The sequence below is a fragment of the Dendronephthya gigantea genome, unplaced genomic scaffold (genome assembly GCF_004324835.1).
Source record: "Dendronephthya gigantea isolate DGI-Jeju-01 unplaced genomic scaffold, DenGig_1.0 000001F, whole genome shotgun sequence".
Lineage (NCBI taxonomy): Eukaryota > Metazoa > Cnidaria > Anthozoa > Malacalcyonacea > Nephtheidae > Dendronephthya > Dendronephthya gigantea.
In genome coordinates this window covers 6165118-6182240 of record NW_021163011.1, presented here as the reverse complement: position 1 = coordinate 6182240, position 17123 = coordinate 6165118, and the positions used below count along the sequence as shown (strand labels likewise).

Here is a 17123-nt window from a genome sequence, read left to right as displayed (position 1 = left end):
ACCACAGATAATTTCTCTCTATATATTTCATTCATGTGATGTCTGTGCATGAACTAAATAATGTGCTTGCAGGAGAACAGTATATATTTCTTACCGCAATATATAGCCATGTCAGTGCAATATTACTATATCGTATTAGCAGTCGAGTTAGAGGTGAAAATTTCAAATATAAATTGCTGGTAAATTTATGAGTATTTTCTATACTATATGCACGTATGCTTCTAAGCTGAAAATTTATTGATAACGACGTACTTAAAAACGTGCGCATATATATTTAGTATAGTTCCTTTGCATTTATTCATCATATTGAATAAATAATAACATCAAAAAAGGGAATGAACGAATATAAACTTGTACTACACAGGACACAATTGGTTTTGAAGCAATGTACAATTAGTTTACAGCGCCCATTAATTGCATGTGGCATCTTACATGCACAATTTGATAGTTGGATGTTTTAGTTTTTAGTTGGTCAGACGTGATGATGGTATATATATATGCAATATACTAAGGTATCAAACTGTCGTATGATTGTCTTGTATATATATGATATACGCGTTTAAACGTTTACCCTGGCTTAATAGGAATGACCGGTGTAGTAAACGCATTGTTGCAGCTGTTATCCACATGATGTCTCGTTTTGAAAAGCAGCTTTGATTTCGGGGGTGGCGTGATATTTGAAATAATTTGTTCACACTCCTGCTGACATCAGCGGTGAGGTTTGGTTTTAAATAAAGCGACATTTTTCATTTTTAATACGTCTTACCTACCATGTACTCCCTTATTAATAAATGTGGTAACGGAGCTGTAAGTCCACAGTATCAACTCACGTTCTAACAGCAGTCAAATTGACCCAAGAAAACAACTAAAAATTGAGCTTTCATTTGATAAACTTTAATTTGTCTAAAAACGAAAACAAGAACATAAAAAATCTCAACATTTCTTCGTTTTCGTTTGATGCAATTAGATTCTTGCTGTGTTCTGACCCGTTTAATTAAGCTCAGAGTTATCCATAATTGATGTCAGATTTAGTTAGCGAAAATAAACATGTATAGCATGGCTAAATATATGTGACAAATTCCACTCATTGTACTTGGTAACTATGCAAAGACTGGTATATCCCAGACAACGTTGAATAATTTCAAGTCAAAGTAAGAGCAAAAGCTATCGTAGGTTACTCCAAACGTGCATGATACGCAAATAAAAGAATTTCTTAATCGTTCATTCTGAGAAGTAACAGTTCGTTGCGGAATTGCGGTGAAAGTTCTTCTCATGTGCCAGGGAGCTGTATTGAGTCAGGCAGAGCAGAGTTTTCAAGACAAGGTGAGTTGAGAATACGACTGCCAATGTTGTACAAGTTCAACTTTTTGAAACCAAATGCATGGCAAAAAAATATTCAATCTCATAAGTTAGATATGTTCCATATTAGGAGATGTATAAATGGATTAAAAATACTATAAATTTCATATCAATTAACCTTATTCAATACACAAACCAGTTTGTTGAATTATCACAAAGTCAAATTCTTTTATCTATTCCTGTTTTAGCAAAACGTGAAAATTAGGTCCAAATGTCGTAGACATAGACAAAAAAGGCATGAACATACAAAACGCTATATACCATTTTTCAAGTGTTTACTAAAAATGCTTAATACTACATGTTTTGGCTGATAACCTTAAATAGCACAGTTAAAAGATTATAAACACTATAGCGAACAAACATTATCACTATCTTCTTTCCGATTATATAGGCTTTGTATGTATTTCAGTGTATATATTACATGTGTATTAATCCTACCAAACACGGCCAATATATAGTAAAAACTGCTGTGACATGCGGCATTGAAAGTTTTGCATTATAAGTTCAGAATATGTACTGTACAACCCGATGCTGCATAGATAATGAAGAATATGATTATTGTATTAATCTTTATAACAAACTTGACTGTAACAGAACTGAATTATTGTTTGTTCTGTCTCACTGCGCTGCAAAGCTTCAACGATCCATGTCTTCATGCATGTATGTCATATAATATCCATGATTTAGAATGCTACTTATGAATTCAGTCACACTATACTAATAGGTATAATGTACGCCTGTGTCATTTTAGGAAACTTTGCATGACGGGGGAAATTAATTGATACAATATCATGCATTACTGTCTCAATTTCGTGTCTTTTCCTGTTGAATTAACCGCTAAATGTATCTAATTAGAACCTAGACGTGCACTATAGTGGTGGTATTGGAACATATAGTGTACAATATATACATATATATCAGTCATGGGTTGAAATCTATGAGCTGAAATCAAGACAAAATACATTTACTGTCATAGGCACGCTCTCAAAAATATATAGCTATCACGGGTTTGAGAGTTTTACTTCACAAAAATTCTTTTTAATTGGCATTGAAGTATGCTAAATTCTTTTGGTCCGGTCATTTGGTAGAACACTAAATAACTATAATAGACACCTCAGATAAATTTCAAAGATTTTGCCCAGTTTTACAGTATGGAGAACGACTCGGTATTAAATGCAAGACCAAAAGTATGACTTCTGAATGTATGCACGCTGGCACGGAGGAACGTTTATCATTGCTGTTACAAATAATCGACACTGAGTGATGTTAATGTAATTTGTCGTTCCCCCTACACTCATTAGCTTAATTATATCACTAGCGTTATCTGTTGCCGTCTTGCATGTATAAATTATGAAATTTCTCCCACGGGTTGTGAGCAGGGAAGCAGAATATCTTCCTTGATAATCCTTTCTATAGCAACAATAGAACTTCATGCCGGCAAAACGGAATTTTTTTCAAAATCCATACTATGGAGATATGCTATTGTTCCACACGTATACTATGTCCATTGTATGGAAACGGCAATGGTTATTATAAACTTCCTATACTAATTCCAACTAGCATCCATATCATTTCCATAATTTTTGGAAAAAATTTCCAGTAATCGTCAAAGAAAAAACAAAGAAAAATCGCTTTCCTTGCATGGTTGTGATTAACAATCAATATGAGACTTCCTTCCATTTAGGACTATTTTTGCTCAATCAAGTGGGAAACACCCGCTTTTAGAATGACATGAGATAGCTCCACGCCTGTTTAAACCATAAAAACACGCTCTTTTAATTATGCGACTTTAAGTTTACTTAGGTCGAGGGTTTAATTTTTTTTTACATTTGAACAGAGCGTCGGATATTTCATTGTTAAAGTAGAGTGTCTCCAATAAGCGTTACCGCGGCAAAAAAGGGTCCATCCATGCATGCAATCAATCGGCGGAAGATTTCACATGATCACATCCTTGACATCCATGCAATGGAAGTACTTTACCAGGGTTATCGGAACAGCTGTCCTCTGGCCTTTTATACAAGCAGGGAAAATAGGGAAAGAGGGAATTGTTGAATATCATCATACAATATGGATATTCAAGAAATAAGATTTATTAATTCCATTCATCTTTAACCTCACTTCTTTAATTCCAAACATATAACGCAGGTTGATATTGTCAATTAATTCCCTGGCCAGGCAAAGCTCGTTAATTATTTGTTAATACCGCAGAGTTATGCCGCAATATTTTGTCTACACAATCCCATTACTGTTCCTGAAGGTTCAGCTGTCATAATTCGCATGTATTAATTAACATAATCGAGTTGAGACACACGAGTCCCAATCCTCGCTAAACAGTCTGGAAATTGTTAAAACCACTACATGCAAATTTGATGGAGAATCAAGAATGATCATTGTATTTTGGCGACGACCTCGGTTATACGATATCATTCCTTCACAGGAAGATTCTGTTCGACTGTTGCTAAGGTGATGCATGAACATACACAGAATATGAGGCTCTTTGCAAGTCCATCCACGGACATATGTACATTTGAGGATCTCAAGATATCGACTGAGAATTGGCATTCAGTAGATCGATTAAGAAACCCTGGTAGTATTTTTGGAGAATGTGTGCACCATGTCTTTATTCTTGTAAAATATTTTCGTTTTATTCTCAAGATTATGACGATACTATATATAGAACCGATAGCACCTGCCCCTCCTTGCATTGCATCCTTCTCCCCCCCCCTACTGCGAGAGTGAGAGCCTACGGCCCTGCACATGATGTTATACTTCTCTCTAAAAAAATCATCCAATTTAAGGTTAACTATGTATAGTGGAAAATAGTTTGATGGACAAAATTATAGGCTTGGTATAATCTTTCGATGTTACCATGCATGCATGCATGAAGAAATAGTACATGAGGCAAGTCATCAATGGAATGATACGAGAATGGAGACATTTATACAGACTCTGTCTGAGTCACAACTATATTTACACTCTTTGTCGGTCAATATACGCAGCCGTGCAACTGCATGACAATATATTTATAGCTATATAGCTTAAAACTGGATGACAAAAATTAAATTAATTTCTCGTTTTATAAAATATTTATAAATCGTCATTTAAATCGTATATAACTAGAGTTTTAATTTTAACAACTAACACTGTATTAATTTGTTTTTGCATAAAGAGGCCCAGTATGTCCATAACCTAGCTTAAATTTGATTGGTTCACGTAGTAGATATATTATAGATATGAGGTCGTTGCACTGTTATTGCAAATGTCGGCACAAATTTTTAACTCTGTCAGCCAATCCAATTCAAAAGATATTCCTATATGTTTATTCTAACAATTCAGTTTAATCAGCGTGAAGTTATTTCATGCTCAGTCGCACTGTGACTTTATGTAGCTATTGATTGGTTTATATGGATCAATAAAAATGAATAAAGGATTATATTTTGGCTACAGATGCAGCTAGAAGTGAATATATATAGAACTGTTGAATTTGAACTACCCAACGAGTTGGTATAAGTAAGAGTATATACAGCCAACATATCAGTATCTTAAGTCAATCTTCAAACCCATATGCAGGCTTGAAGAGTTGAGGAATATTATATAGGCTCCATAACTCGATACATATAAAATTAACGTTTTTTTGGAAAAAATCGGACATGGAGTCAAAACAACATAAAAGGCTCGCCGAGAAGAAACGGTAAATATGGCGACACTATATCTATTTACTTATTTGTTATTTTCTTTGATAAGACCAGTTATACCTCTCTTTTGAGCTTCTAGTCGAATGTTGATTTAAACACCAAAACGCCTGCTTCATTATAGTTTGCAGTATTTGTTAGAACTTCAATTGGAGTTTCAGGTTTTGTACCAATACGTACATGCTATATATCTATATAGGCTATGAAAAATACGATAATCCATATACATCATATCCATTCTGCAAAACATTGAAATTTAAAGGACTTAATATTTTCTATGCATGCTCAAGCATCGGGCGTGCCTCGCTATACAAAAACGCGGATCAGTATGAAAAGCAGGCTTATAATGCCTTACATATAATATGTCTATACAGTCATTTTGTCAGTATAAGCGTATAGAGGACGATAACTGATACCAAGTATAATTGTGTATATATAATATCAGTCATAAATCGTGTTGTAGGCAAATCACAGAAAAAATATAAGACATATATATATATATATAAATAGAAGGAAATACGGATAAGTTCTTGTTGAACAATTAACTAAAGTGGATTATTTATGAGTGTCGCCATGCACTGACGTCTACTGAAATTTAAATATTTTATTAGGCATCAAGAATTGCTAAAAATAATGATTGCTCGAGTCATTTTCTTGATCATGCATGCTTGCGTGCATGGCAATTCTGGACATAGCATGGAGACCATTGGTTTAGATTGTGGTTTAGAGAAGGGAACAAACCAGGGCCAGCTCGTTCATTGCAAATGAAATTTCATGCATGTGAAATTTTTGTGAAATTAAACTGAGGCCTTTTTGGCTTGTTTTAGAAATAAAAATGTTCTAGAAAAAAATGAACCTAGAATTTGCACGGCTCATTCTGCTCGCAAAACAACCATTATTGGAGTGCATGCATAATGGCTACGTTTTTAAACCACAGGTATTGAAACGTCTGCTCTTTTTCAAATTCAAGAACGAGAAAATGGGAAAAGATATCAAAGACAAGCTTATAGCTCTATACCGCTGCTCTTGTCGAAACACAATATTTCAGTCAGTATACATATTAATGACGTGACTCAGTCTGTAGTAAAAATAACGAAATAATATTCCCTCATCATGCATGTTGAACAAAATTTGGCTTTTACTATCAGAATGGTAATTTATTAAATACTGAGTTTCGCCAGCATTAATTTATGGAGCATATTTTATATGATTCAGCTTGGATTTATTATGTGTACTATATACCTGTCAAGTGCTTTGTTATATTATAGCTATATTTGTAATCTTATTTCTTGTATGCAATAATTTGAAAACTTGTATAGATTTTCCCCGTTATCTTAATTCCTAAATGATCCTGCATTGCAAGATCTATCTGGCTGTGTATATAGTCCAAGTCACTAAGTCACTTAATGTTTGAATGTATTTCTTCCTAGGAAAGCAATGGCAGTTGTTGGAAAACTAATAATGTGGTTGAAAATGCTATGGTTGTTATATTTCGTGCATCCTGGAATGTGTAAATGTGATTTAAGGTAAAATTATCATACATGCATGATCACTGAAATTTATCTTATTTACATCAACATCGTGAAGTTTCAGTCATAAAATTCTTTTCCGTGGGTATAAAATGCTCCCCGCGACCGTTTTTAATGCATTTAAACTCGATACTGTGCTAGTCTGTACATAGAACGGAACGGAAGGGGAGGGGACGCCCACTTGTTTGTGTAATGTAATGTTCTTGTGTTTTAGAAAAACTGGTGCTAACATGAATGCAACAACATGTCTTAATGAACTACTTCGTAAATATGATAAAAGAATTAGACCAGGAATTTTTGGTACGTAAATTTTCGACTTAATATTTTGAAATGTCCCTCGAATCACAGAAATCTTAGATAACACAAAAAATATAACACATTCCACCACAGCATTTAACGATAGTTGAGTGCATCATGCGTGTTCGTGCATGTTTCTTTACTTATTCTATAATCTTTCTATGATTATTCTATGCCGAATATTATGGGCCGTAACTGAAAAATATTTCTTTAGCCGTGTTTCGATCCATATACTATAACGAAAACGCCATCTTTAATACATTTTGCATTTAGAGAAACCAACAGTTGTTAAGGTGGACATTCTTATAGCAAACTTCTGGACGATAGAAGAAGCTAACATGGTAAATATCCTTTTGATTTACAATGTAAAAGCAGAATACCGTATAAAATATAACGATATATTTAATCTATCATTTCTATCATGCATGCATACATGTATACATATACACCTCATAGGCCAAGACATAGACTGACAGCTTTCGTCAGTAATAAGAATTTCATTCATTCATAATATCATAACCATTCTTGACATACAGTAGTTCTATATCTGTTATTTGCATATTTTTTTCTTTCTAATCTGAGGATTTTACTGTCGATTTCTACCTCCGACAATATTGGACTGACGAACGTCTGAGGTTTCATGCAGACAACAAGGACCAAATGCTAACTTTAACTAGCGAAATTTGGAAAGAAATCTGGATTCCCAGTACATATTTTATCGGTAGCAAAAAGGCGTATTTTCATGACGTAACCACAGATAATTATCTACTACAAATAAGTCAAAATGGCTCAATATTCTTTAGTATGAGGTGAGGGCAAATAAACCGTGTTAATAATATTTTTAAATATATATATGCGAATATATAATCAAAAAAGTTAATTAGCTTGTAGGTACACCACGTAAGTATTTAATACTGCAATAGGTTCGTTAACCCGGGCCTTCATCAGTGCAATTACCTGAAAAAGTTTTCTTAATATAGAAAGAATTGAAATGAATTGAGCACACGTTTAAATGTCATGAATATATTCAACAATTTTATCCCGACTCCCGAGTTTCAATGTTTATTATCATTCTATATATTTTAGAGTAACGGTGACTACATCCTGTCAACTACGCTTTCATCGTTATCCACACGATCATCAAACATGTGCATTGAATTTAGAAAGTTGTAAGTATGGCAACCACATCCCCATAGTTCAGACTGAGCCATAAAGCTAATAGCTGTGCCTGACTGATTTCGTTTGACATAGGGATTATTTTAACGCTTATTTTAATATGAAAATATGAAATTTTAGGCATAGTTTCCTTCATTCCCTGTAATTTCGCCCTGGCAGCATAAAGCATAACTATAGTTAAAGGAATGATGGAAAACAGCTAACGACTCGATAAATTAGCTCTCCACATGTATGCATGTTCCATGGAGATTTAGTTTAGACACCCTTCGTGGTAGACATGCAGATTCAGCATAGCTTCACAATAGTGTAATGTTACAGATATCCCTTTTTTAACATGCATAATTATTTAGACGGCTACAAGGTTGAAGATGCAGTGTACTTCTGGAATAACAGAAATGATAATACCTCAGCAGTCGTTATACCAAGCGATCTTAGCTTTCTTCAATATGAAATGACTACACTTGTTTTAACTGAGAAAAATAACTCGTATAATGCTGGTAAGTGAAATCGCCCACGACTGAATGCTCAACCACCAAGAAACAAAGCCAGTCAAGTCAACAAACATTGATCAAAAACGGACAACATATGCCCTCACCTTGCCATGTTTCGCTAAACAAATAGTGTCTGTAATTCAAATGATGGAGAGTTTCACCGTCTTCCGTTACTTCTTCACTGTCTTTACCTGATTCAATACAGGATGCTATCATTAATATTTTTTTGACCTGTTTACAGGCATGTTCTCATCATTGAAAGTGAAATTCAACATGAAACGTCGAGTCGGATTTTTTATCATCGAAACATACATCCCATCGTGTATCATCGTTGCTCTGAGTTGGATATCATTTTGGATTCCTCCCGACTCGGTGCCAGCACGGGTTGCCCTCGGTATCACGACAGCTTTAACCATGGTAACCATAAGTGGAAGTGCACGTGCCGGGTTGCCACGTGTTAGTTACGTCAAAGCAATTGATTGGTACCTACTCATATGCTTGTTGTTTGTATTTGGTGCTATGTTGGAATATACACTTGTTAGTATTTGTTACGTAAAGACTAAACACTACCTGGGTCGAAGTAAATCTGAAGGGGATGTGGTAAGATAAAGAAATATACTTTTTCATGTTAGAAATGCATTAGCTTATCATGCATGGGAGGAGTTTAGCCTTTTACAAAACTCCAAACGGTGCGCTCATAACCTTTGATCTGAGTTCAAAATGATTAAAAAGCGTGTTTCTTTAGGAAACTGGTTCGTACTATCAAGATAAGCCGGAAGTTGATTGGTTAGACTCCAGAGAGGAAAACAACCAAAGACCCAATGGTGGCTTAATAAGAAATGTAAGTTCAATGTTACAGTTTAAAAACTGAAACAAATACCACTTTAAACACCCTGTCTTCGTTTAAATAAAATATTCTTAAAACCTGAATTCGAATGTACACCCAACTGTCAGTGATTGCATCCTGCGGAGATAACCACATTGCTTTTGGTTCTGAAACCTTTTCTTTTGTCTACAGGGAGGAAGCTACTTACTGCGAAAGTCGCGACGACAGTATAACAGTCGTACTGATAAGAATGGCATAACAAAACTCGCTAGCAAAGACAATTATCCCATGATTGTTACCAATCCAGTAAACATTGATAGATTTGCAAGGGTGGTATATCTCGTGCTGTTTGTTCTATTCAATATTTTATACTGGAGTATTTTTGTTTGGCTATAATTCACTGAAGACCGTTTGAAAGTTACTGGAGAAAGTTCGCCAAGAGTGAAGTTACGTGCTAAAGCAATTAGCAGGGCCATGATATTAAAAAGAACCGACAACGTTCAAACCGTCAGACGTCAAGATCGTAGTATTTTTAATGACGAAAATAATATAAACATGGTTTTAAATAAAGAAGGGAAGATTAAGGCTTGAGTTACTTATATTTATATATAGTTAATATATAAAATAGTTATAATACTTTAAAAAATATGAATAGACAGCAAAGTATTGTTGAGAAATATCTTTTTGTAGAACTCTCCTGAAAGACAATTTCGACGCCAGAGTAGAGATTATGGTATATGAAACAGGAACGAGGCTTACGAGAAGAGGAATTTCAGATTTTTTCTGTCCTGTCCATGCTCGCTTGCATGTATCATAGTTCACCGTATTTTGTCGTAGTTCGTTACGTTTAGTGCTTAGGTAGGTCGCTAAAAGTCGGCGATAGATTGACATTTGTTTGAGATCGTTGAAAGAAAGTTATTGAAAATAACAACCACAATGTCCTGTTACTTCAGTTTAAAATCTCGTAGTTGCAATTTTGCTCTAATTTAAGTGATCTGATCTTGTTCGAAAATTATGTAAATATAGATCCAAATAAATTTATTAAATTAAATTATTTTTACCTCATCTTCATGTCACATGATGTCACAGTCACAACTTGCACCCAGAGCTTTTCAAGTAGACAAAAATCTGGTTCGATTGAACGAGAGTGTATTTTTCATCTACATCGTATAGAAAATACCACAACTAAAGAACATTAGTCCATACGTTTAGAACAACAGCCTATGTAAGCATCTCGCTTCATCGCGAGTTATCTTAAATATTTTGAACAAACGAAAGCAAAATCCACTGCTAGACTAGTAGTTTTAGTCACCAACCTATACTACATAGTTCATACAAATATTATATAATAGTACATTAATTGCACCAATCAAATGCATTTTGAAACATCTTTAACCACGGAGAACAATCCAAACGTTTCCATTCTTCGGGCATCCAAGGCCATTGCCACAACTGAGTACACCGCTCTGGATGTGGCATCATGGCAATATGGCGACCGTCATCTGAACATAAAGCAGCAATACCATCAGGGGAACCATTTGGATTCAAAGGGTATTTCATGGTAATTACGCCATCATCGTCGACATAACGAATAGGAGCCAGGTTACGATCGAGCACATCTTTCATAATTTTTTCATTTTTAAATTGAGCTCTACCTTCGCCATGTGATACCCATACACCCAATGTTGAACCTTCCATGTCACGAAGCATGATGGCGTCGCTTTTTTGAATGCTTACAGTCACGAAGCGGGATTCAAAAGACTCGGACTCATTATGAGTGAAACAAACACCTTGTTGGTAATCATTTTCCGCTGTTGTCGAATCTTTACCAACCCAGCCAAGCAAACTCATCAACTGGCAACCATTGCAAACACCAAGACTAAACGTATCTTCTCGAGCGAGAAATGCATGAAATTCTTTTTGACATGCCTCGTTGAAAAGTGAAACTGCAGCCCAGCCTTTGGCAGAGCCTAAAACATCGGCAAAACTGAAACCACCGACAAACACGATGCCTCGAAATTTATCTAAGGTTATCTGACCAGTAGAAATATCCTGCATGTTGACATCCCAAACTTCGAATCCAACTTGGAGCAAACTTGCACTCATCTCGCGATCACCATTGCTACCTTCTTCACGAATAACAGCAACTTTTGGTCGTTTCACATCATCACCTCTAAAAGGATAGCAAAACAAGAAATATTACATGAAAATAGTCAATTGCGTACTTGCATCTGCTATAAAAGAAAAGCAACTTATTTTAAAACCAGTTTAAAATATATAAAAAATATTTCAACACTGTTTAAAGGTACAGTGCCTATGGTATTTTCTACATAATTCCTGTATTTGCTGTATCTATATCGTTCGGTTTTTCAGTGCATGAACTATCAGTGCATAAAATATCATATAACGATTGCTAACATTGGTTTAGACCTACATACAACATACAGTAAGGTAAAAAAAAGCAGCACTGACCCTGGAGTTTTCTTGGAGGGTGTAAAAGACAAACTATATGGAGGCGTTTTTCTAGTACTGAGAATGGATTCTTCGCTAATCACACATTTGGCATTGGATTGTAATCGCGCCAGTTGAAAACTTGTGGCCTCCCAGACATCTCGTAATGACGTCATTTTATCTTCCAGAACAACAACGTCATCAATCGAGACCATAATTATCCCATCTTGACCAAATGTGCTCGTATGACCAATCTTGTTACAGATGATACCAGCTTTTGTGTATGCTTTACAAACAGCGTTGACATTCTCGTCCAAAACTTCCAGCACAATGCCCAGTTCCTCTGCAAACAGGAGATTCAGCGGGATATTCTTAGCTTCGTTACCTCCGACTGTGTCGCTTGATTTAATGTCGATTGAAAGTCCACAGTTTGCAGCAAAGGCCATTTCAAGCAGCGTGGTTATTAAACCACCATCACTGACGTCATGACCAGATGATATCATTCGTTTGGACAGCAGATCTTGTGTAATAGCAAAACATTTCGAAAGCATCTATATAAAAAATCGATAGTTCTAACAAAACTAAAGAAAGTTTATATATCGTGTTACATATAAAACAATTATTAGAAAATGTGATAGCCACAGCGACGTGGCAATCGAATCCAGTTGGATGAATCCACAGTTAGTCACAGGATTGGCTTATCAAGAGTGTGTACAACATACGGCATAACATACAGTGCTGTCCGATTAATTTAACAATTGAGGGAAATCAATATTTGTTTAATATAATACCTCGGGATTATCTAAATCAGGAGATACATCTCCAACTTGGTTGAAGACTTGAGCCAATGCACTTCCTCCTAGTCGGCAATATTCTTTATCTAACTTCACATAAAGTATTGATCCTTTACCATCAAAAATTTTCAGATCAGGTGTTACAGTAGCAGTAATATCAGGACAAGGAGCATATACAGACACTACAAGTGACCCGGGGGCTTTTACTGTCTCGTCACCAACCCTCGCCGCCATACTCAGAGAATCTTTACCGCCATCAATCGCAACACCTAATGACGTCATTGCATCACATACAGAACGACAAGCATCATACAAGGTAACTCCTTCACCAGGGAGTTTAGCCGGCCACATCCAGTTCGCGCTACATTTAACATCCTACAGTAGAAAACGAAGATAGCAATGTTAGCTTCAATATTTTGCACTAATATACTAAAGGCAAATTATTCGAGTGTCATGTGACTACGGTATTTACATGTACCCACAAACCAGAACGGATAATAGAGGGTAGTATATATATTTTGTGTTGGTGCTATTGGTTGAAATCTTTCCATTCCGTTAGGCGTTTATGTGTTGCTCGGGTGAGGAGTCCAGGTTTTGTTCTTGGTTGAGTCATAAGATTTAGCACTAAACATACCCAATCGCAAATATCTTTCAAATTATACACATTTTCAAAAAAATTATTATACCAACCTTTAATTCAGTAATTTGAGCGAAAATCAAATTTGTCAACGCTTCACCAAGACACATCCGGGCACCAGCACAAGAATCAATGAGAATTTTGATTGGCTGCTCACCAATAGCAGTAGCGGCACCAAGAGTATTAAAATAACTTAATGACGTCACAGCAACGTCTGCGACAGGTGTATGAAGCGGTCCAACACATTGTTGTTGAGCTACTAATCCGGTCACACTACGGTCAACCTAACCGATGAGAAAAAAAATTGGTAGCATTGAGATGAATTAACCTTATTCATCTTATTCGTCGGTTGTTTATTTATCTCAATGTCTTGTGTCGATCATATATCAAAAATACCGCATATGCGTCGATAATTTTTAGACAAAAATTCACCTTGTTTGTAAGATATCTTTTACTTGCAACTGATGGTAGTCTCAGTACTCGTTCAAGCGCATCTCTTACAGTTAACTTAGGATCAAGTCTCAAAGGATGCCTCAGGGTTGGTTTCACGCGATTCATCTGAAATTCCTAAAAAAATAAAGTAACTTTAGTAATTTTTTATTCTGCGGCAGTGTTGAAACTAAAACGTTGTTTCTGCAAGAGCTTGGAGTTTCATACTTTTCTCGGCATCTTGCCTAAAACGACATCTAGTTCAATATCAACTGGATCACGTTTCTTCGCCTTCTTAGCTTCAACTTCAACGTTTGCATTCCCATTAGAAGTATGTCCATTGTTTTCTGCACTTTCTTTTAACACGATTTTACCATCACCTGCAGTTAAATATTGACAAGAATCATGATCGACATCGTCTAATTGACACAAAAATGGTAGAAAAACTACAAGAATATTTTACTACATATTCCCACCTGTTACACTGCCAACAAAACAAACGTCGACTTTTTCTCTCTTACAAATCTTCTCAAGTATTCCACGGTGTTCCGGTCTAACCAGTAACGCATTACTTTCCTGGTATTCAGCACCCCATAATTCAAGTGTTGATATCGTTGGGTCACCAAGTTTAAAAGCTTCAGTATAGATAATCGCCCCTGTTGGTTCAACTAATTCTTTCAACACATTACCTGGCGAAAAGCAGTAAATACATTGATTATATCCTCTTACTGATAACACGCCAGAATCAGATATGTACTATTAGCAAGCTCTTCAAAACAGCCAACTACACGTATAACTCGTAGTAACGCTTTTAAATCAAGGTTTAAGGTTTATAAATCATTAAAATGTTAATAAATTGAGAAAATAAAAATTGTACCATTTCCACCAGCTCCTTGATCGTGTATACTGCATATTGGATTATTCTCTTTCATTTCTATACAGGCACGGATAACTCTGTTTAATTTCTGTTCCATCTCCGCATCACCTCTTTGCACAGCACCAAAGTCTAATTCACTTGCATTATCTCCTTGAACTTGAATTGATGAGGCAGAACCTCCACCTACACCGATACGGTAGATTGGACCACCAATCTTTACGACATTCATTCCTAAGAATACTTTACATCAATATACATAAAAATACTCATAAACGCGTAAAACGGTTAAATAAGTATTTTAACTAAATGCCATCCGCGACATTAATTTACGTTTCTTGGCTGCTACTTTTACCATAAATAGTAAATAGTAAAAATAGTGCACAAATCAAGAGTGATTTTGTATCCACCTGTTACCTTTTTCAGGGAGATCTTTGGATATATGTCTACAGTCGATGGATCCAATGCCGCCGCTAAACATGATGGGCTTTATCCATTCTCTTCTTTCTTTATTCCATAACATTCCAAGAGAGCGAGAAAAACCAGCCAAAACAGGTTCACCAAACTTGTTCCCATAATCTGAGGCACCATTACTTGCTTCAATCGCAATTTCACAAGGGGATGCAAAATTTGATGGGTACTCCCAGTCATTGGCCTCCCATGGCAAGTCATAACCTGAAACAGCAGAAAAATATGTGGTCCTTTATTCTGGTACCATGCATTTTAAAAAAATACAATTTAAAATAAAGACAGCAGAAATTAAAATGTGGACATTGTAAAGAATATACTGTAGCAACATCAACTTGACATACAATGCTGACATGTGAATTGAAACACTGCTTTGACAACAAACCTGGAATATTTAAATTTCCAAAACAATAGCCAGCAGTTCCAGCCACAACATTGGAACCAGTCCCTGCTGCTTGGACATCTCGTATTCGACCACCTGTACCTGTTGTGGCCCCAGGAAAAGGTGCCACACCTAAACACAAACAGTGATCGAAGCAAAGGTTAATGCACGTACAATATAGCAAAAGAAATATTTTGGTAACATTGTAAACTGACCATATTTGATCAATGCACTTTGTCTTCAAAATTATTCAAACATTGAACAAATTTACTCAAGACAATTAGAGTGAAACAAAAATTATGAAATTGATAAATTGGGCAGTTAATAAATTTTGTTTGGGCAGTTAATAAATAACCCATTAAAATGGACAACACAATCTTTCATAAGTTTACATTGTTTGTTAAAACAAAGCAAATAAATGATAATCCTTGTGTGCTGCCATTGATTAAGGGTTGTAAAAAATACATTTTACCTGTAGGAAAATTATGAGTCTCAGCAGTAAATATGATATGCCTGGTGCTTTCCTCAACTTCAACTGAACTTGCTTGTGATGTGTCACCTGGGAACATTACTGGGACTTTGTATCCTTTTATTGCACTGGTCAAATTGAATACAGTGTAATATTTTTAGTTCTAGCTGGATCTTATTCTATATACCTATCTGCTCTTGAGGTCTACCGGTACTCACCTGCTGTTATCAGTTAGACGTATGACACTATTATCATTTGAAAGTTTGCTAGTTTTCTTGACCATATCCATAAGTGATTCATGAATTTCCTTTCCATCAATAAAAATCTTCCCTCTGAAAAACCAATGTCTTGAATGTTCACTGTTTGATTGGGCCAGATCGAAACATTCAACACTTGTTGGGTTTCGTTTGAGATTTGTTAAGAATAATGCAGTGTAGTAATCCAAGTCCCAGTCATCAAATGCTAAGCCTAGGTCCTGGTTAACTTGTTCAAGTGCAATCCTTCCTTTGGAAAGAACATCAACTTCAAACCATCGATCAGGTTTAATATCAACATCGAAACACTCTAAAGGTTGGTCATAAGTACACTGTGTCATTTTGTCATGTAGAACCCTTGCAAGTGATCCACTAAGATCCTCATTAAAGCCATTTTCAGCTGAACTTTCATCACAAATGTTAACTTCGACTACATATCTCATGAACTCTTCAATACGTTTTACATGAATCAAACCAATAGACTGGCAGATTGACACTGCATTGGTAGACCAAGCAGTGGAAAAATTTAACCTTGGCCCAACTTCAATTGTAATGTGCTGACATCCAACTTTTTGTGTTAACTGGTTTTGAAGAAAAGACCTCTTGCTAATGTTTTTTTCGCTAAAAGGAAGGGTCAAAATCCACAAAAGCCTTTGTTCATCTGCACTACACAACTGATATCCTTTCTCGAGTTCAATGCAGAAGCATGTCTCAGTTGCTATTCGTACCACATGTGGTGATACTTTTTTCAACTTTGATAAACATTCTTGATGTGAACATTCTGACAGGCCAGGAGTACGATAATATTTTATCATATTTACGTTTTGTAGTTTCTTTCTTTGACATAAAATATATTCAATTTTTGATATAAATTTCTGAAGTATTGCGCTCCTTCTAGACCCTCGAGGCAAAGCGCTAGACAATGACGAGTCAACGCATGTGCACAGTTCGCTTCTCTTTGATTGGTGAAATTTAGAAATACACAATTTGATTGG

General features: G+C 35.6%; 2 protein-coding genes across 3 annotated transcripts; one reads left to right on the top strand and one right to left on the bottom strand.

Moving 5' to 3' along the window:
* The first annotated feature begins 1096 nt into the window (after positions 1-1096).
* LOC114526669 (glycine receptor subunit alphaZ1-like) lies at positions 1097-10016 on the top strand. Of its 2 annotated transcripts, none has more exons than XM_028548250.1 (10): positions 1097-1323; positions 6482-6577; positions 6795-6880; positions 7151-7218; positions 7460-7686; positions 7964-8046; positions 8404-8550; positions 8786-9144; positions 9290-9385; positions 9563-10016. In XM_028548250.1, the coding sequence occupies exons 2-10, from the start codon at positions 6489-6491 to the stop codon at positions 9764-9766; spliced, it is 1359 nt and encodes a 452-aa protein (XP_028404051.1). In that variant the 5' UTR covers positions 1097-1323; positions 6482-6488; the 3' UTR covers positions 9767-10016. The 2 variants fall into 2 exon arrangements, with proteins under 2 accessions (XP_028404051.1, XP_028404048.1); XM_028548247.1 differs by lacking the exon at positions 1097-1323 and adding an exon at positions 4984-5050.
* Positions 10017-10460: 444 nt separating this feature from the next.
* Positions 10461-17029, bottom strand: LOC114526660 (phosphoribosylformylglycinamidine synthase-like). Its single transcript, XM_028548240.1, has 12 exons — positions 16093-17029; positions 15878-16002; positions 15409-15537; positions 14973-15230; positions 14559-14789; positions 14158-14370; positions 13910-14061; positions 13685-13819; positions 13306-13536; positions 12613-12990; positions 11843-12372; positions 10461-11543 (listed from the first exon to the last, which is right to left on the bottom strand). The coding sequence occupies exons 1-12, from the start codon at positions 16941-16943 to the stop codon at positions 10727-10729; spliced, it is 4050 nt and encodes a 1349-aa protein (XP_028404041.1). The 5' UTR covers positions 16944-17029; the 3' UTR covers positions 10461-10726.
* Between the last annotated feature and the right edge of the window lie 94 nt (positions 17030-17123).